This window comes from Aptenodytes patagonicus, chromosome Z (assembly GCF_965638725.1).
Source record: "Aptenodytes patagonicus chromosome Z, bAptPat1.pri.cur, whole genome shotgun sequence".
Classification (NCBI taxonomy): domain Eukaryota; kingdom Metazoa; phylum Chordata; class Aves; order Sphenisciformes; family Spheniscidae; genus Aptenodytes; species Aptenodytes patagonicus.
Window position 1 is genome coordinate 89,383,010 of NC_134982.1, and position 21,709 is coordinate 89,404,718.

At 48.3% G+C, this 21,709-nt stretch overlaps 1 protein-coding gene across 7 annotated transcripts in view; it reads left to right on the forward strand.

Moving 5' to 3' along the window:
• The window catches only part of PAX5 (paired box 5), a 142,005-nt gene that overhangs the window by 35,642 nt on the left and 84,654 nt on the right, over nucleotides 1-21,709 (forward strand). For all 7 annotated transcript variants that reach the window (XM_076362177.1, XM_076362178.1, XM_076362181.1 and 4 more), the window contains one exon: nucleotides 18,304-18,479. In XM_076362177.1, the coding sequence (XP_076218292.1) occupies nucleotides 18,304-18,479 (176 nt within the window). The remainder of the gene's footprint in view (nucleotides 1-18,303; nucleotides 18,480-21,709) is intronic.

Below are 21,709 nucleotides of genomic sequence, written 5' to 3' on the forward strand. Positions count from 1 at the left end.
TATACTCTGCATCTGAGGGACTTCACCTCTTCATTGCTGACTAGCGTTCGCCTTTTCATTCTGATTGCACTTCTGCTCCGCTTTACCTTCCTGGTCACCCTCCAGATCCCACTGCTGCTGTTGACCTCTGGCTGCCAAGGACATTCTTTTTTATCACTGATGCTCATCTGCCAGCCCTCCAACCCCGTTAGTGCGACTTGGTCCCATCCCCTTTCCCTCTCGCTGCAGGCATAGGCAGAGGACTAGTGGTCTGTAGCAGGACACTGTGATGGGGTGTTAGTTTGCTTGTGAAGCAGGATGTTCTGGCGTCTTGTGCCAGCAGTCATCACTGGTTCTGGAAGGGGGAAGCAGCGAGGGGAAGGTGTCTTACACCCTGCTTTGGTACATAAGCACCAGCAGGTGTCATGTCTTGGTTAGACCTTTCTCCAGGTGAGAGGAGACCGAATGCTGCTGTGGTGGGGAAGGTGTGGTGACGCGCACAGATGCAGCCCCCATTCCCGTCGCAAGGTGGGAGAGCCCACCTGCAGCTGCTGCACGGGCTCCTGCTCCCTGTGCTCCCTTGCTGTGTTTCAGAGCCTGCTCACGCAGCTGTTTGTCATGGGAACAGCTTATAAACTCCAGCAGTTCTGGCCACCCCATCGCCTCCTGAAATACAGCTGTTGGGGAGCAGCAGCCCGAGCTAATGAGGGTTTCTGATGACGGGATGAGCGGAGATCTGCATCAGCAGCTGATGAACATTGCGGGAGAGGAGGTGGCCACCGCAGGAGGGAATGGGGTGGGCCCACCGTGTGAGAATCGAAACCTGGCCGTCTGGTGGGTACTGGCAGCTATTAAAAACAAATCATAAATGGCAATACCAGATACAATTGCATTGAGATAGCAGAGGTCCTGAGGAGTCCTGATGGGCTGCCGATAGTCAGTTGAAACAAATTGCCCAGTGCTGTGATACCTCAGCTCCCAATAACAGAGGGCAAATGGCCTTCCAGGGGGAGATATAGATTTTCCTTTGAGATATGGAAAGGGAAATAAATTAAATTATGTTCGAACATAGGGTTCTCTCTGTCTAAGAAAAAGAAGGGGAGAGAGAAAGAAGGAAGGGAAATGGGGGAAAGAGAAAGAGAGAGAAAATAAGCTTCAGCAGGCATTTGCAATTTAATTGATATTTGGCGGCAGGAAGCCAATCAGTATAAGTAAATTGACGTTATAAGATAAGAATAATCGCCTAATGGGATGCCTTCCCCCATGGCTGCGGCAGGCCAAATAAATACGGCGTCGCGCGTCGAAGCAGCGTGGTGGCCGTTCCTGGGCACAGCCTGCTGCTGCCACACTGGCGGGGCTCAGCGCGGGCTGCGGATCATTTTTATGGCATCTGTCTCCGCTCCCCGAGAGCAGGCAATGAGGGGTTGCACATTGATTGCCGCTCCAGCCAACGGCGGCTGAGGGAGAGACCGTAATTAATGGCTTTATTTGCTGGAGCACCGCTGAGAACAATCGAGTGTGTTATGGTAACGACCAGTGCCTGTGTTCCGGCGGCACGGGGAGGCATTGGAGCCTGGAGGGCAGTCCCCGGGCGCGGGTTGCCTTCCTGAGGGCTGGGCGCAGGGCGTGATGGTGGACGTGAGCCGGCAGCACTCGAGGGGCTCAGCTGGCACAGGCGGGCAGTGAGGGGACGATGCCAGGTGCGGGGTACCAGCGGCGTGCTCCTGGTTCATCCCAGTGGTGGTGGCAGAGCAGACCCTGGGTCATTGGTCCGTCTGCAGCTATGGGCAGAACAGCCACACCTTCTTCGGGGAGAGGGAAAACAGCAGCGGGTGCTGGTGTGCTGGTGGAGGGTCCCCTCGTTTCCTACCGGGTGGGGATAACGGCCTCACTGCCTGACCTCCCCTGCTTTGCACCCACCCCCCGGCCACTGCCCTTGTGCCTGCTGTGCAGCAGTAGCAGAGTTAGCTTCACATGTTACAGGTTTTCTTTCTTTCTTTTCTTCTTCTAAAAAAAGTGTCTTTCAGAGATTTCACCCGGAAGCAGAGTGGTGCGAACTAGTAATTTCTGTGAACTGTGCATGGTTTCGTCTTGTTGGCACTAGCTTTAGCTGGGGTGTGGGAAGGTGGTCGCGGCTTTGCAGAGCATGCCTTGTGAAGAACCCATGGCTACGTGTAAATGTTTATGTATATGCACGTGTACATGTGTAAGGAAGAAAAACTGTAGGCAGCATGCCTCCTGAGTGTGCTTCCCTTCTTCCTAAAGGGAATAAAGTCAAGAAGAGAGTTGGGGAAGTAAAACCGTGAAAAAATATAATGAACCCCTCCTAGAGATTCTGTAAATCTTTTCAAAGGAAAAGTGCTTGTCTTTTACTTAACTATTTGTTGTTCATCACAAAGTACAAAGTTGGAGATATTTTCAGTTTTTGATTAACCAAAACTAATTTATCTTAAAAAGCCTGCCAACTCCTCCTAAAAAATTTTCTTTCCTGTTTTGCAAAGCATTTTAGACAAAAGCTACAATGAAAAAGAATTATGCCTTGCACAACTCATAGAAAATAATTTGAAGAGTTTGCTTACAGCTAAAATACTGGTATTTTTTAAGTATGTGTTCTGTGGCCCTGGTTGTGCAGAGTGGCAATCTAGTCTCTTGGGTTACGTACATTTGCACTAGCAATGAGAAGAATGCCTCAGAAAGCATCCTACGCTCCATGTGATGTGCTGCACCGCAAGCACGGACAGCAATGCAATAAACTGCAAGAAAGGCTGACACACTGGCGCAAGATCCACCTGGGCCAGAGGATGCTCCCAAAATGGGAGCACATTGTGGGTGAGGAGGGGCTGCTGCCTGGGCTTGGTCAGTCATGAGGAGTGAAGGCTTATTTACTTTTTAATACTTCTACATGTATATAGATAGATAGATATAGATATATAGATGGATGATAGGATGAGAGGAAATGGTCGCATCCAGAGGGTAGCGGTCAATGGGTCAATGTCCAGATGGAGATTGGTGACGAGTGGCGTCCCGCAGGGGTCTGTATTGGGACCGGTACTGTTTAATATCTTCATCAATGACATAGACAGTGGGATCGAGTGCACCCTCAGGGAGTTTGCAGATGACACCAAGCTGAGTGGTGCGGTCGATGCGCCAGAGGGACGGGATGGCATCCAGAGGGACCTGGACAAGCTCCAGAAGTGGGCCCGTGTGAACCCCATGAGGTTTAACAAGGCCAAGTGCAAGGTCCTGCCCCTGGGTCGGGGCAACCCCCGGTATCAATACAGGCTGGGGGATGAAGGGATGGAGAGCAGCCCTGCCGAGAAGGACTTGGGGGTACTGGTGGGTGAAAAGCTGGACATGAGCCAGCAATGTGCGCTCGCAGCCCAGGCGGCCAACCGTATCCTGGGCTGCATCCAAAGCAGCGTGGCCAGCAGGTCGAGGGAGGGGATTCTGCCCCTCTGCTCTGCTCTGCTGAGACCCCCCCTGGAGTGCTGCATCCAGCTCTGGAGCCCTCAGCATAAGAAAGACACGGACCTGTTGGAGCGGGTCCAGAGGAGGGTCACAAAAATGATGAGGGGGATGGAACACCTCTCCTGTGAAGACAGGCTGAGAGAGATGGGGTTGTTCAGCTTAGAGAAGAAAAGGCTCCGGGGAGACCTTAGTGCAGCCTGTCAGTACTTGAAGGGGGCTTATAAAAAAGATGGCAGCAAACGTTTTAGCAGGGCCTGTTGCAACAGGACAAGGGGGAATGGCTTTAAACTCAAGGGGGGTAGATTTAGACTAGATAGAAGGAAGAAATGTTTTACGCTGAGGGTGGTGAAACACTGGCCCAGGTTGCCCAGAGAGGTGGTGGATGCCCCATCCCTGGAAACATTGAAGGTCAGGTTGGACGGGGCTCTGAGCAACCTGATCTAGTGGAAGATGTCCCTGCTGACGGCAGGGGGGTTGGACTAGATGACCTTTAGAGGTCCCTTCCAACCCAAACTATTCTATGATTCTATGATTCTATGAAATGGCCTCAAGTTGCACCAGGGGAGGTTTAGATTGAATATTAGGGAAAATGTCTTCATGGAAAGGGTTATTAAGCATTGGAACAGGCTGCCCAGGGAAGTAGTTGAGTCACCATCCCTAGAGGTATTTAAAAGACGTGTAGACGTGGCGCTTAGGGACATGGTTTAGTGGTGGAGTTGGAGTGTTAGGTTTACAGTGGGTCTTGATGATCTTAAGGGTCTTTTCCAGCCTCAGTGATTCTGTGATTCTATGATTCTATATAAGCTGATTACTTTATATTTAAACACTACAATGATTTTGAACTGGAAAGCTAAAATAACTTTCATTTGAAAGTCTCAGGATGGGCTCTGTTGACACGTTCAGGATTTTCCCCAGTAGGGCTTTGTGTCACGCAGTTCTTCAGAAATTATCTCCTCTTGCGAACAAGATTCAGTTTCAGTCAATCAGTGTTTTCCTGTAGAAGAAAAAGTCTCAAAAATTTCCCCGTTGCTGCAGGTTTGCAGCGCAGTCAGAATCACATCCCCTGCCCTTGGCTGCTGCGGCACCGAGCAAACCCAGAGAAGCAAGACCTGTGTGGCACGCTGGGCATTCGCTCTCAGACCACCATTACTGATTCATAGAAAGTATTGCTTTGCCAACAGCTGGCTGTCAGGAACACAGAGAGAACATTCAGATACAGCAGTCTTCAAAAATTATTTGCCAAGCTCCAGCCATATATATATATATTTTTTTTTTTAAATTTTTATTTTTCCTGGAGGAATTATCCCATTAGATGGAAGGGGAATAAGTGAGCTTAGGAAAACTGGTGCAGACATGAACGAGAGGGCAGTCTCAGCTGGTGGTACGGGGCTGTTCCCACTGTGTTTGTCTCAAGTGAAGCTGCAGGAACAGGCTTGCCTGCTTGAGAGATCATTGGCAGAACTCCATGATGCAGCCCAAAAAGTGACCTGCTGAATGAAAATGACCCGCTCTGAATGAAAGCAGGTTTAGAAACAACAGAAACACGTGCGGTGAGATTCCCCCATACTTGCTTAATAAGGGCGTCTGTGTGATAAGCACAGTGTCAAGGAAGTTGTACTGTAGATTGCTGAGTTTACTGCAGGATAAATAATTAATATTTAGATGACACTAATTAATTATGGTAATTAGCAAAGAGCTACACTGTTTTTCCTTAAAAGTAAAATCTTGGCTGATTATTTTTTTCCGTGTCCAGTACATCAGAACAGTTAAGGCAGAACCATAAAATACAAACATATACAGGGAGACGTCATTTTCGTTGGGTCACCGACTGCCTTTTTCATAGAATCAATCATAGAATACCAGGTTGGAAGGGACCTCAAGGATCATCTGGTCCAAACTTTCTTGGCAAAAGCACAGTCTAGACAAGATGGCCCAGCACCCTGTCCAGCGGAATCTTAAAAGTGTCCCATGTTGGGGAATCCACGACTTCCCCGGGGAGATTATTCCACTGGCTGATTGTTCTCATTGTGAAAAATTTTCCTCTTGTGTCCAATTGGAACCTCCCCAGGAGTAGCTTGTACCCATTACCCCTCGTCTTTTTCATGTGACTCCTTGTAAAAAAAGAGTCTTCATCTTCTTTGTAGCCACCCTTCAGATACTGGAACATGGTGATAAGGTCTCTCCTAAGCCTTCTTTTCTCAAGGCTGAACAAACCCAGTTCTCTCAGCCTTTCCTTATATGGCCGGCTTCCCAGGCCTTTGATCATCTTTGTGGCCCTTCTCTGGACCCTCTCCAGCCTGTCCACATCTTTTTTGCATAGTGGGGACCAAAACTGAACACAGTATTCCAGGTGTGGCCTGACAAGCGCTGAGTAGAGTGGGATAATGACTTCTTTATCTCTGCTGGTGATGTCCTTGTTGATGCAACCCAGCGTCCCGTTGGCTTTCTTCGCCGCAGCAGCACACCGTTCACTCATATTGAGCTTGTCCACCAGGACACCCAGGTCCCTTTCCACAGAGCTGCTCCCCAGCTGGGTAGATCCCAGCCTGTGCTGCACTCCTGGATTATGTTTTCCCAGGTGCAAGACCTTACACTTGTCCTTGTTGAACTTCATAAGTTTCTTGTTAGCCCACTCTTCCAGCCTATCCAGGTCTTTCTGCAGGGTGGCTCTCCCTTCCAAGTGTCCACTTCCCCACTCAGTTTGGTATCATCAGCAAACTTCATCAGGGTACACTTGATCCCATCATCCAGATCACTTAGGAAGATATTAAACAATGTTGGGCCCAATATCAATCCCTGGGGGGACCCCACTTGTGACAGGTTGCCAGTTTGAAAAGGAGCTATTTGCCACCACTCTCTGGGTGCAGCCTGTCAGCCAGTCCCCCACCCACCGCACAGACCACTTGTCTAGACCGTAACGCATCAGTTTCTCTAGGAGGAGGCTGTGGGAAACCATATCGAAAGCCTTGGAGAAATCCAGGTAGACAATGTCCACCACTTGCCCCACATCAGCCAAGGAGGTTGCTTTGTCGTAGAAGGCAATCAGGTTTGTCAAGCACAATTTGCCCTTGGTGAATCCATGCTGGCTTTTCCCAATCACGTGCTTCATTTGACTTGTGATAGCCCCCAGGAGGATTCGTTCCATAACTTTCCCAGGGACTGAAGTAAGACTGATGGGCCTATAATTTCCTGGATCCCCCTTTAAGACATTCTTGTAGATGGGGGAGACATTAGCCTTCTTCCAGTCTGCTGGGACGTCCCCCAGTCTCCACAACTTCTCAAAGATTATGGAGAGCGGCTGGCCAACTTAGTGAGGCGGGCTTTAAACTGAAGGATTCGGGGGGTGGGGTCCAAAGTGGCAACACTCACGCCATTGCAACCAACTGGGGAATAAGCCAGGCCAACCAGAGCAGCGACAAATGTTCCTTAGCCGCCTCCCAAGATGAGAACCAGAAGACCAACCATCTCAAGTGTATGTATACCAATGCACACTTTTTGTCGTCTTCTGTTCTGCAGTTTTAAAAAAGCCAAGAGTGCGGAAGCATGAATGCATGTAGAAAGCTAAAACAGCGATGATAAAAACAAACATGATGTTTCACTGCCTCTGCAGTTAATGTGACAACTTCCCGTGCCCTTGCACGTGCTGCGAGCACCTCTCCCCCGCCACCTGCCTCCAGCCGTGCCGCTGCGCCAGACAGGCACAGTCAGGGCTTGGAGCTGGGCTCAACTTGGCAGATGAGTGGGGCGAGAGTGGGTCCCTGAGTCTGCTGGGGACTCTAACAGGGCCTCATGCCACAGCAACCTGCAAAAGACAACCAAGTGCCAGTGCTGCCGTGAAGGGGTCTCCCCCTGCCTGCCTGAGGCTGCGGGCTCTCCTCATGTGCCCTCTCCTCCTCTTCCTCCTTCTCCTCCTCCTCAGCGTGAAATTAGGTGGGGGGTCAGAAATGGTAGCAGCTGAATTTCCCATTTGAGACCTGTCCCCCTTCGACTGGTACGGCGTCGCAAAGGAGGGTGCTGAGGGCTGCTGAAGTCAGCACGTCGCTGCCTCCGCCCTGTGTCTGCAGTGCAGAGCGTGTGTGTGCGCCTGTTCACACCAGGGCTGAGACCTGTGGGTGTTGGTGCACGGGATTTTGCTCCGTGCCCCCTGTTCATTCACAGCATCTCCTGTGCGGGCTGACAGCATCTCCCAAATTGCAGCTGTGAGAGCCAGGGTGGTGGCGGCAGCGTTATGCCCTCCCTTCTGGGGCTGGGGGACACCAGAGGCTTCCCTGCGCCGGGTGGGTTGCAGGTGTGAGGATCTCCCATCGGTGATCTCCCCAGGCAAGTGGGACACCTCCCTGGCTGTGGGAGCTGCTGGACCACACTGCAGGCAGCAAACTGCGTCATGAGTGCTACAGTGGTGGGTGGCCCTGGGGAAACTGCTCGCAGGCGCAGATTTGGCATCGTCTCACCACCCACACTCCCCGCTCCCGTCTCTGGCTAACGGCAGCAGCCAACTTCAGTGGGATCCAGAAACCACCTCGGCATCACTCCTTCAGTGTGGATGGACCTTCTCCATTGTCCACCTCCGCTTGGAGGACGACAGAGCGTGGGGAAACGCTGTGTGCTGGTGTTGCCAAGTCAAGTAGCTGCATACTGCACAGCCAGCAGTAACGGCAGCATGCCTGGCAGCACCCGTGTCCTGGCCTCTGTGCTGGGTGCTGTTTAAGCACGAAATGGCGTGGCGGACCCAGGCCTGGGGACATCTGTGGCTTGTGGCTGGTGTGGGAGAGTGCACCTGTGTTCAGGCAGACGGAAAGTGCAGCCAAAGGAAGATGGGTGCACAGGTGCAGCTCCTGGATGTAAGAAGTAAACAGAAATTTTTGAGGCGTAAAAACCCACATTACACAGCTGTGGGGGGTCTTTAAAAGTTAATTTCTCCCAACTAATGCATGTGGATAAAATATATAAAAATACCGTTAAACTTGCACTTTGTGTAACTTGTAGAAGTCTGTAGGTGCATATTATATTATATTATATTTTATAATGGTGTTTTATTCCTGTTTTGCATTATGTCTGTAAGCCATTATGCTGAATTCAGTTGAGACATTTCTTTGCTTCGTTGTAAGCATGCACATTTGCAGGCTTGAGACCACAGTTCTTGATTTTGTAAAATGAGGCTTTATTTAATTTATGAACAAGAAAAGTCTGCAGGTATTAACAGCTTTTTGTGAGTGATGTTTGAGAATAATTGGATAGAGAGTGTGGCAGACAGCTTCCACTTGTTGGATGGTGCACAGCATCCATCTGCAGCTTGCAGCCACACTGCTGGTGGAGTGAGCTACAGCCTCTGCAGTCTTTCTCTCTCTCCTTTGCATGTAGTAAATCCAGCCTTGTCACAGGTTGGTGGCACCGTTTGAATGTTTTGCCAGGAATCTGCATTTCCAGGAGGAGTAGCATCGCTGCTTGGGAGTCCTCTGTGTTTCTTAGGAGCTTCGCCAGGGTCTTTGGCAGCCCAGTGGAGGAAGGCTTTCCTCCCCCGGGGGAGCTTGCCTGGGGTTTGCCAGCGGTCAGCCTGCTGGGATGCAGCAGGGCTGTTGGTGCTTCTAAGTTCAGCTCATCGAGTGGGTGGGATGTAGGTGAGCTCTTAATCACTTTTATTTTCTCTGGGTAAGTTTCCCAGATAGTGCTTTGCGAAGAAAGGTGTTAGGTGGAAATTTTGCTTTGCTGTTTTAATCTTGCATGGAAAGATTAGTTTTGACTGATGACAATTGACTAGCCTGTATTTTTCTCATCAAATGCCAGTTCCTGGGGAGGGCAGAAATTTGGCAGTCTCTGTCAGGTCCACGCAGGCTGGAGCTGTTGCAGGGTGTGCAATGCCAGCCGCTCACGGTGTGCAAACTTCCCGCTGGCTCCTGTGGGTCCGTTTTCTGCTCCGGTGTCCACTGCATTTCACTCCACCAGGATAACAAATGCCCCAGAGTTATTGTACCAAGTGGTCAATCCTCTTTGCATAGACCCTGTTGGGCTGTGTTTGCGTGTCCTACCATCACTTTTTCCTTTGGCTGTCAGATTTCGGTCTCCCAGTATTTTTCAGAGCTGTAAATCCTCTCCCAGTCAGTCATAACCAGAGGCCAGTTTGGCATTTCCAAAGATACGCAGAGCACAATTTCATCTCCAACCTGTTCTAGTCTGTGTCACCCAAGCATACCTAGAAATGATTTTTTGAAAGAAATGATGAAAAGCTATGTTATAGCGTGGTATGGAAGTAGGTATAAACTATGTTAAAATTGCTTGAATGAGCTTATAACAGCCATTTAAAAACGCAGTTTGAGCTGGGAGTACATGACATGACATAAAGTGCATGTCTCCACAGCTTGCTGCTGAACACAGCTCACAAAAACGGGTTAGCAAAAGAGTCAATTTCTTGCAATCATTTGTTAATAAACTTGTCATGACTTATTTTATATATATAGTTACTGCAGTTATATCTCCCCTTAAATATTATAGAAGTCATAGAAATATAAGCCCATTCCTATGTTACGCTGCAGCTGGCCGAGGGGTCCTGCTGCCCGAGGGGCTTGTCCAGGTGCCTGCAGTCCCCCAAGGCCCCAGGAGCTGCGGGGGGATTGCTTGTGCCTGCTGTGTGCGAGCCGGGCTCAGGGCATCCGCTCCGTCCTGCTCAGCCTCTTCCTTTTAACCTCTGTCTCTGCACTTCTGAATTCCCCACCGAGGGGGGCGGGGGGGAGGTATCCTTGACATAATTTTTGATGCTTTTTAAACATAAAACTGCATCATAAGAGCAGTCACACAACCCAGAGCAGCTCCATCACTCCCTCGAGCCGCTGTCCTCAGATGACCTCTGCCCCATGGTGGGGCCGGTGGCCATGGGCATGACCGTGGCTCCTCAGGGGTGCTGCGTGGAGGCTAACAGCTTGCAGGATGGTCTGGATGACAACCCATGCTGCTCAGCAGATCGCTGTCTCCCATGTGCCGAGATCCCCACTGGGCTGGGCACATCTGTGTGGTGAACTTTGCCACTGTCCTGGAGCATTGCAGGGGACGGTGCAGAGAGCCCCAGGGCGCCTGGCTCCCCTCTGCCTACACAGCCCTTGCCGCAGCTGCTGGGCAGCAGAGCAATCCCAGGCCTGCCTAAGGTCGGTCTGCAGCTCATCAGGGAGCGGCACAGCAAGGCTTGCTCTGACCCAGCTGGAAGCCCTCCAAGCCTACAGGGACTGTCAGCCTGCCTGAAAATGGTGCAGCGGGCAGCAATGACGGGGCCGTGTCCTGCATGTGCAAAGCTTGCGGCGTGAGCAAAGTCTGTCCTGCTGACAGCCCTTGCAGGTGCACAAGCAATCCAGCTCCACTCAGTGGCACTATTTGCACAAGTGTTTGTTCAGATGTATAGGCTGTCAGGTTCATGAGCGTTAGGGTTGCCGAGGTGCGAGGTCCCACCACGCCTTCGCTGACCTTCTTAGTGGGAAGTGTGAGATGGGGGTGACTGCAGGGCTTTCCTAGCACAAACTAGGAGATATATAATAAAATTTCTGTGTGGCTACTGTGGGATTAAAATCACTGTAGGAGTAGATGAGATGTGATCTCATAGGAAATCTGTTCTGTTAAATAAACCCCCCTTTTTTGGTGATGCCTGCTTGGCGGTGCAGCTTTGTAGCTATGGAGTTGCAACCTGGGTGTGCAACAACACTGTGGGGTGGCACCTCGTGGGTGTACAGGCACAGCTCCAGCTCGTACATCTTGTGGGTATACAGCGTGGCCCCAGCTCATACATCAGGGAGGACCTCCAGCTGTCCTAGAGAGCAGAGACAAATGTTCTCACAGTGGAGAGGAGCTCCATCACTTCTCAGCAAAAGACCAGAGGTGGCTGGTTGATGATAAAAGTGCTAATCGCTGTACTGCTGAGCATTTTAGGAAAAGCAGCACTGACAGGCCAACGACACAGCTCAGATACTTCTATCTTACTTCTTCCATTTCCCGGAGCCGGTGCAAACACAGTGCTGGGTGTACAGGCACCAGGCAGCTGCCTGCCAGATGTGCTCCGCATAGTAGACGGGTGCTGCCAGGAGCAGTGCAGGATGTTGAGGGTTCACCGCTGGGAGCCAGGGAGATGCAGTGTGGTTCGCAAGAATGTGCATGGGGTGAAGGCACCCTGCCAAGAGCCGGGGACCCCCCCCGTGCTGCTGGCTGGGGTGAGGGCAGCTGGGACCAAGGTAGCAGCAGAGCCTGAATGGCCTCTGGCTCCAGCAGCACTGGGTGACTGTGCAAGAGCAAAGGGCAGGACGGAGGGGAGGCTGGGGACAAGCAGGGCGTATCCAGGCTGGCCGTGAATTTAAACAGCAGGTGGGAAATGGCTGAAGAACCCCTGCCATCCAGTGCTAGCCGCAGGTGTGGAGAAACCCCAGCCAGCTCTGCTGCTGTGGGGTCTGCAGATGTGCTGGGCAGTGTCCAGCCGGGGTCATCCTCCAGGGAAATGTGTGTGCAGAGAGGCCAGTTTGCAGCTTGTGCCGTGCCTGGGGGCTGGAGGATGGACGTGCCACAAAACCGGTGTTTTCCCTGCTTGTCTAAGGGGGGACAGCGTGGGGTGGGACATGGTGGGCGCTGACCAGAGGGCAGGGGGCTCGGGCCACTTGGGCTCCTCGTGTCCTCACACCCATCCCAACTGCAAAATCAGTAAAATACCTGTAAAAACAGAGTGGGAGCGTTCAGCAAAACCCCTCGAGTTTTTCCAAGCCTGGAGGCAGGACAATGCGCTGCCGTCGGCAGATGCTGGTCTCTGTGTCTCCAGGAGGAGCAGAGCTGGTCCAAGTATATCTAACAGGTCAAGCCTTGAAATGAAGAAGCAATAAGCCACTGAAATGGTACTATCACCGAAACATGATTGATCAATTGAATTCTATCAGAGACAGTGGGCAGTGAGATTAACTCAGGCCTGATGGGTTCAATGAGTTAAAGCATGATGTTCATTTCAGCTTCATTTCACCAGTCTTTGCTTGTGAAATTGGTCAATCAATAGAGGTTGAAGATCATATATATATATATTGGTGACCATCTTATAGGGAATATAATCTAGTGTAGTCAGCTCCTGACTCCGGCTGCCTTCAGTGGGTAATGGAGACAGAGCAGAGACTCTATCAGTGCCATCAAAATGGCCTGATATCTTCTCCAAATGAAAAGTATTTTTGGATCTCTGATGATTTATCTTTTTTTCCCCCTCTTTCTCACTTTGATCTACGACAAAACCCATACCCATCTTTGTGAAATATAGTGATTTCTCTTGAAAATATTTGTGCGATGATCAGCTAGATATACTTCAAAATATAAAGCTTCTTTTTAGTGATACTGTCCTTTGAAAAAATAAATAACAGTGCTTAGAAAACTCAAATAGTGTGAATGCAAAGATCTCTCACCGTGTATGCAGTCCTGAAACTAACGCTTTACTGGGAAGAGCATGAGGCTGCTGGCTGCCAAATGCACACAATCCCAAGAAGGTGGCATGAAAATTCAGTTTACATTTTAAACAAAGCCTTCCAAATGGTAATTAAACAAAGTCTTTATCTTCTCTGGACTAATTTACAGGCATGCTACAAGGAAACAAATCACCTTTTTGCCTCCTGGTAATATTTCATTTGCTTCATAATGTTTTAAATGTGGTGAATAACATCCTTCCTAATTAGCCTGCATTTTCCTATAAGGTGGAGTAATTAGGTATGATACCAGGTAATGAAGTTGGACAGTACAAATTAGAGACAGAAACCATGTCCTTTATGAATATGAGCTGTTCCTGGTACTAGCTATTTACTTCCTTGATTAACCCTGTAAAACCACGTTGTTTAAAAAAAGAAAACAACCTGAAAACCTGAAACCAGAAGATTCTCTTTTTCTTCAGAAGAGCATCACATCAGATGGATGTACCATGGAGGTGTGCACTTCATGGTACATCATTATTATTAATAACACTGGAAATATTATTTCAGTTGGATTTGTGGATGGCACCTATTTCTCAGCCGCTGTCACCTGGCCGAGGTCCTTTACTGGAGCTGCACTCGTTTAGACCAGGGCAGGGTCTATCCCATGCAATTTCACAGTGACACTTCATAATGCAGTAATTAAATTGTGCTGTTGTCCCTCTCTGAATAAAAAAAGACAAGGTGGAGTTGATCTTGTTTCTAATACTAGGCTTTAGGGCTTTTAAACATGCTCTAGTGTTTTGTGAAGACAGGGTCTAGGGTCATTTGTTCTCCTTATTTTGGCCCATAGTTTTAGAAATGTATAAACAAAACACTATTTGAAATCAAGTGAGTTATGTGGTGACTATCGCTAAAAATCTGTTTTAGAAGTATTTAGCAATTTCAAATATTCTCCTGCTGTTTCAGAAAACATGTCTTGGACAAGTATTTAACTGTAAAAGTATCCTAAAAAAAATTAGATCACAATTTATCAAATTCTTTAAACTGATCTTGCCATTTGCTTAGGTCCCCAGAAAATAACTTGCTCTTAATTAACAAAGATGTAGTATTTCTGGATGATAGCCACACCATTTAGACAGCCTTTAGTCAGCGAGACCATGCATGGCACCTCTTCTCAGAGGTGGATCTGTTCTGCACCTAACTCTTCCTAGACTGTTCAGACTCTGGTTAGCCATAGGAAATCTTTGCTAGTGTGTAGTATTAACATCATGTTACCCTTCAGCTGTCCAAGTCAGGCTAGTTTATTTAGGAGAGTGCCTGGCTTTTGTTGTGAAACCACGGGTTGATTTTCTGGGTAAGATGCAAGCAGGGAAGAAGGTGTCTGTGCAGTTCAGAGTGAGAAATGATTGCTTTTTCTTGCACATAGCAAGTGCCTGCCAGTAAATTCGGAACTGGGGAGGTGTCACTGGGACTCTGCCCATGCAACACGTACCCCACACGGCGACTCCTCCAGCTGCAGATCTCAAGCTGGATCATGTGCTGAGCCGTGCGCACCTAAGAGGAGCCAAGTCGGTGTCCAGAGAGGGGCTGGATGCCTGGGAGGGACTTGGATCAGACCGGTGGGGAGGCAGCCGGAGCAGGTCTGGCACATGCTGGAGCTTGGTGCCGGCAGAGCAGGAGGCATGGGCTCTCCCTGGGGCGTCAGGGCAGATCTGGACGCACAGGTTGCCAGCGCATCCCCAGGAGGCACAGTGCTTCTGGTCTCGTGCTGGGAGGGCAGTGTGTTGCATCCGAGGTAGTTCAGAAAGTTGAGGTCTAACGGCACCATCTTGTCCTGTCTATGTAATCTGCTAGAGATGAGAGATGAAACATTTGTCTGAGAAGAATGTCCTCTTTTGCGTTAAGAAGAGATATTATATCTGTGCTCTTCATTAGCATTTCTGGAAAGATGCCATTGGACTGGGAACTAATTGTTTTGCAGGGTAGGTAGGTACACACGTAGTGCTACTGTCAACAAAACATAACCCTCCTAGGTGGATGCATTGATTATATGAAAAATGTTTTTACCACTCCCGGGAGCCTATTTATAACCCAAAGTGTTTCAAACCTGCCAACCGTATTTTAATTATCGAAGATATTCTGGTGTATTCAAACAATGCATAATGCTAATGGTAATTATCTCACATTTATATAATGTCTAACAGCCAAACGCATCCCAAAGACCTTAATGAACTTTCAGGTGTCATGTGCAGTATATAGAAAGTCCTTTACTTGTGCAGTGAAATGCAGCACTTACCTGCAATTAGTTCGAGTTTGGGAAGCACAGTGGAAAAGAACAAGCTATCCCTTCATTCACCGGATGCGCAGAGGGAGCAATAATGAGGGTGAGTCAAGTTTGGGCAGTTCCCAGACTCCTCTCACAAAGGTGCTGGATCCTCTGGGCAGTGACAGCCATCCCGGTGGTCCCAGCCCTGCCGTATTCCTGCCCGGGTTCTTCCCCGGCAGCAAACCCTGCGTGCATTGCTCCTTCATCTCAGCACAGAGATGGGAAGCTGCGCTGGGAAGCACGGCTCTGAGGCTGATCCCATCTCAGGTCCTCGGGACGGCATGTGGAGACCGCAGCAAACAGAGATGTGCAGATGGTGTGGGGAGGCAGCCCTCTCTGGCTGGCTGCACAGGTAGTGCTTCCAGCACCGTGCCAAATCCTGACCTTGAGACCAAACCCCTCCAGAGCCCCACCACCATCTCCATGGGATTTCATCCCCTGCCATATCGCCCAGCGCTGTGCAGCAAGGCACCTCATCTGCTGGCTCGCTCCCAGGTCTCTCTGGTACGGTGTTTGTCTGCAGATTTCCGTTGCAGAGGGGGATCTCCTCTTCCTCATATTTCTTGGGATGCTTTGGCGGCAGGCACCCAGGGCGGTCCCCTGCCTTGATGCCCCTTGGAGGAAGGGCAGCTGGGAATGGACATGGCCAGGCCAACACCGTGGGCACTTGGTGGTGTCTCTGTCCTTGCCCGTCCCGAGCCTCTGGACATCGTGCTCCTGGATGGGGGAGGGAGCCCAGTTCCCAGCACGACTCTGCCCCCAGCTTGGCCCCGGTGCCTGTCCCTGGCTGAGGCTGCTGCGCCAGGGTTTGCCTTCGTCTGGCTCTTCTTTTCCAACTTATTCACCCCCAAAAAAATCCAGAGCTGCACTCCGTAATACAAGTGCTGCCGGTGAAACGCAAGTCAGCTGCTCTATATTTAAATACAATGGGGTCTCATTACACACCTGATCTCTGGGTGTATAAACAATGCACAAACTGTACTGGCGTCGCCAAGAACATTTTCCAGGTCATACCACGTCTTGGATCATTTCACTCCCTTTCATCACCCCCTTTAGACCAAAACTGCATAAAGCTTTAACTTTGATGCCAAATTGTGAGTAACATTAGTTTAACCCGAAATTTAAAGCCAGAGTTTCCGTGCTCCAGAGACAGGGTCTCCCCGGCCTTTTGCTACCATGCAGCTAGCAACCAGAATTTAATTTTATAAGCTATGGTTGACTAAACCCAGCACTAGGTCTATTAGATATTATTTGATTTAGAATAGTTAAAAAAAAAAAAGATTTAAAGATACACTGCTCTCACATGCCTTTGTATTTTTTCACAGCACTGTACACATGCTTAGACTTCCTATTCAGAGGACGGGTTCAGTTTTTTTTTCCTGTGTGGGATAATCCTTACGGGTCCCTTCCAACTCAAGATATTCTATGATTTTGTGATTCTATAAACTGATCCTTGCACTTTACAAAAGCCAACATTGTCTACTCTTGATTTAAGTTGCACCACTTTGTCTAAACAGGTAAATATAAAGCTGTTTGTTGCCTAAATTGCTGAACTAAAATTTAGAAGGAAGTTTCCAGTATTAATTGCTAACATCAAGCGCCTGTTCAGTGTAAGCAGTTTGTTTTAGAGAGTGACCTAGGTTGAAAAAATATTTCTGCGTGTCAGTCCCCCAGTTTGAGAGGTCTGTCCTAAAGCAGCCTGGTTTTCTGGATAAACAGCATTTTCTGCAAAATCCAGCTGTCCTGAAGGATGATCTCGAATCAATAGTCCTTTGTGAAAAATCTTGTCCGCCGGGCATCACCCATGTTACTGATAGCCAGCACATGTCTGGGGACAAAACTGGTGTCTACAGCAGCAGGGTGTCTTTGCACAGATGGCCTCTGATCCTTGCCGTCAAAAAACTTGATGCAGAATATACCAGAGAAGGTCTGAGTGATGTTATTCCTCTGCAGACTACTTGGACAGTAAACCACTGCAACACTCATGAAAATCTTGTTGTTAAGGATGCATTTGAATTCTGCTCCTCAAAACTATCTTGGCAGCGAGATTCTATTTTTAAAACATTTCCTCCCTGTGTCTAGTGTGGTGTTGCCGTCTGGAGAAGAAATCTGATATTTACTGTTGTTCTTGGAGTTCCACCTCCTGGAGTCCTGGGAATACTGCAGACCTCAGCTTTCAGTGCATAAAAGATACATTTCTAGCACTGACAGGTGAAGGAAAAGTAGTGAACCACTGTGAATCTGCAAAAAGCAAATCGAAACAAGCCCCTGTATTGCAGGAGTCTCTTCAAACTGCCAATCTAAACATTTCTCAAACTTTCTTTTCAGCCATGGGCAGTCACTTACGACTTCTGCTAAAAATCTCCGCCAACGGGGAGAGAGAGAAAAACGTGCCTTGGAGCCCAGGCTTTCATCATGCCAATAAGCTTAAGAAATACAAAGTGAAATCGCAGTGCCAGGACAGTGCACCAGATCAGACCTTTCTGAGGGTGTTGCAGTGGTAACTCTGAGCCCCAGGGACATCCCATCTCAGTATGGCACAGGTAGTGCCTGTGTTTTGGAGGTTGTCTGGCTAGCTGCTGCCAGCGGGAGGTGGTGCTGGACGGAGAGTCCCTGCTTCCCAACATGAGCACACTATAGCTCAGAGGTTGGCACAGGATGGCGCTGAGCAAGACTTGAGGTACCGCAGGAAGGGGGTGAAGCGTATGGGTGGTGACTGGGCAAAGCAGATCTGCTGGAGCTGACCCAAGTTGACTGTGACTGTAGCATCAGGTGGTGTACTTATCCTCCCGTGTCCTCCTGCATCCAGACTGTGAACCACACAGGTTTTCAGGTAGTGCAGTAAAAGTGATATGAGCAAAGATGTGACCATTATCCTTTGTCCTGCCTTTAAATTATGTGTGAAACCATTAATGGTAAATTGTGTTGAGGGTTGGCTGTAATGGAATACCGGTCAGTGCATCTTCTGGCAATATGTGTCTTGCTTGTAACCTCCTACCAAAGAGTCCTCATGGTGTCACAACACCGGTACCCACATCTGTGCAAGGGATGAAATGAGACATTCCTCTGTAGGTCTCATCATTGTGATACCTACTTATTCTCTGTCTTCTCTCTCCTCTTTGAAAGGTATTCAGGAATCTCCAGTACCAAATGGCCATTCTCTCCCAGGCAGAGATTTTCTTCGGAAACAGATGCGAGGAGACCTTTTCACCCAGCAGCAGCTAGAAGTGTTGGATCGAGTCTTCGAGAGGCAACATTATTCCGACATTTTCACAACAACTGAGCCCATCAAACCAGAGCAGGTACTATTGCAAACATTCAGTGTTTTCCGGATATGCGTTCTGCTGGCAGAGGTCTGCTTGGTGGACATCACCAAACACTTCTCAGAGTCTCAGTAGAAAAGCATGGAGAAACAGGTGTTGTATCAAGCTCTTCAGTCAAGTGCACGTTAGCCATAAAAGTCTGAGTATTAAAAAATGAAGGAAAACACTTGTTGTGTAAACATTAGCAAGTGTTTGAGTATGAAGTGACACCTGATCTGGGCCGGTTACATCAAACGAGTGCTTGAAGAGCATCATGGCTTCTGGTGCTTTTGTTAGATCAAAAGCAGGCTATGCAGGTAACAAGGAGAAGACTTGCAAAACCTAATGCCTAATTTTGCTTCATAGTTAGCATGATTGTGCACACAAATTAGACTTTTGTATCCAGAAATGGCTTATTAGGCATGTAATTGGCCATTTGCTGAAAGAAACGCCCAATTAGTATGTGAAGGTAAATTAGTTACACCTACAGATTAGCAGTGTGTTTGAGAAGGACTTGGCACTAATTTTTTGGGAAGGTTCAATTTTTGCAGGCGCAATACAGAAGCACATGCAAAAACTGATGAGCTATGTCTCTCTGTGTTCTTCTTCTTCTTGGGCGTCAGCCTTAATTTAGCTGCTGAGGGGGAGGTAGAAATGAATATACTGTTGTCAGCAGCAGTATCAGTCTAGCTTGCTACTTAATGATGTATTTGGCCATTAATCTTCAGTGTTCTTAATATTAGACCTGCTTTTTAGCAAGGTGGATGGACTTCTCAAACTGCAGACAACCACTCATTTCCCTTGGAGGAATCTATACATTAGAGGGCCACTAGGGATTATCTCATGGCAGCCTACTACCTTCATGGCTCCAGTTAAGGAATATGTATTGGTATAAATTTTTTGAAAAATTACTTACTTATGCTGAAAGTCATATGGTAGAGTAGAAATTTCTCATGCCTTTAAGCTCACATCTGTCAATAGTTATTTCATTCATAGACCCATTTGCTTTTCACCAGCTTCTGCTGGTTTTGTTGTTTCCCCGGTTTGTATTTGCTGAGGAACTCTGCAGATCTGAACTCAAGCTGGAAAAAGATGAGGAAGATGCTGAGGTCAATTTGATTTTTTTAAAAACTTGTTTGGAAAGCCAAACAAGCGGTGTCTCTGGAAGGTGAAATGGCCTTCACGTACCACTAGATGGTGGTTATCCCATCTGAACACCGGTGATACTGGAGAGGACAGGCACTGCACCCACTCCTGCAGCCAGCCTTTTCAGTGTTGGTCACTTAGAAATTGTGTGGTGTTAGATCTGTCCCTCTTTAACTTTTGTACACCAAAAAAGTCATTACAAAGAGAGTGGTGATGGAAGAGGATCGTTTCTTCATTTCTGTGTTCTGAAGTCTCTGAGTCATGTCACTGTAGCTCAAGGGAGACAGTCTAGCAGTGAACGTTTATCCAGAGATAAGCTTTTGCTGGTTTAATAGGAAGAACGGGAGAATTGAATGAGGGTATTGCTGAAGTGTTATCCTGATTGTCAAATATGGGATATTTGGCTGTTGGTGGAACAAGGATCTCCCTGGGTCCACGTAAGAGCTGTGACTAGAATGGCTGTGCCGCCAGAGAGTTAAGATTGGAGATATGCCCCTATTAATCTGGTTAACAGGGTACTCTCTGCATGCTCTGGGAAGTCAAACAGATGCTGGGAAATGTGATATTATGATGGTCAAAAGATGCTTAGCAGAACCGCCTTGCCTAGGCATATTTAAGTTTAATTACAAATGGAGTTTGTAGTTGTTTGTATGTAGGTTGGAGCATTGTCATTTGCTGTTGGAAGGCTGGGCCATGGTTAAGGGCTCGTGGCTGTTTGGTTCTTCTTTCTGGTGCCATGTAAAGTGTAACTTTCAACATGAACGCATGTGATCTGTATGATTAGCTCTGGTTCACAAGGATGCAGTATGAACTCCACTGCTTACCAAAGCAGTCATGTTTTACCTCTTTGGCGAGTCAAGCAAAGCTGTCATACTTAACCAAAGCAGAGAAGCTGTGTGGATCAATTAGTAAGGCCAAAAAAAATAAATGAGAAAGAAATACTGAGAATATTAATGATGTGACTTGGAAAACCAGAGTTGTCCCTGGAATAGACTGTTGTAGTAAACCAAGACCTGCCTCCGGCATCTGGCTGTCCAGAGTGCCACTGAGCCCAGAGCCATGCATTAGGAGCTAAGTCAGCAACGGGTGTGTGGAGTCCTGAGCTACTTCTGTAGAGGAACACAAGGAAAAGATGCTCCTTCCCATAGAGACAAGATGTGGGGAGAAGTCTAGTAGGAGCTGCTAACCCACTGCTTATCTAATTTATTAGAAACATGGTCCAGCAGCAGCCAGCTGAATATCACTAATCTTACTTGGGCACAAAAATTTGTTGATGTCCCTGCGCTGTTCACCTGAGGAGTGCTCCAGGTATTTTACTGGAAGAATTGCTATTCTCTAGACAAGGAAGTTCCTTTTTCTCCCTGTTTTGTGCCTCCTAAGTGCGCTGGGAACAGACCCTTGGTCATGGTGAGTTGTGGTGTGGTCCCTTCTGCACAGCAAAGTGTTTGCAACCTCAGCATGCTCGGTCCCCAGCTGAAGGCTGGCTCCAGCTGCCCAAAGTCCTCCAGATGCATTTTCTGGACAAAATTTGGGCTTGCCTGTTGGAAAGTGTACATTGCCCCTCACATAGGTAGACGTGTTGATGGACTGTGTGGGAGTGCTTGCTCACTGCTGTCAAACCCTTTACTTTGAGTGCTTCCAGTCTATTTCCTTTACTTTTCCATCTTTAATGTTTTCCTCAGTTCACCTGTATAAAATGGAGACTCGTAAGTTATTTGTGACCTCAAAATATGTTGTGCTCTTGACAAGCATCATCTTGAGTTTTCACATCTGCTGTAAGCTGTGCCTTCTATAGGCAGGGAATGAATATTTGTTTTTGGGGAAGGGCTCATACAATGCTGAGAGGGAAGGCAACCGCTGGACAATGACAGGAAAATAAAATATCAGTCCTTTGTTCAGAAACAGCGCCCACTGCATGCACTGGGTGAGGCAGCGATCCCACCATGGGTTCGTATAATCAAAGACTGTGTCAGACTGTGTGCATCAGAGGGCAGAAGTAAGGCATCCTCTATTATGGGCCTCATTTTGCCACCTAATGCCCGGTGGTGCAGCTGTGCATGCATAGGTGTGTACTCTGCAGCACA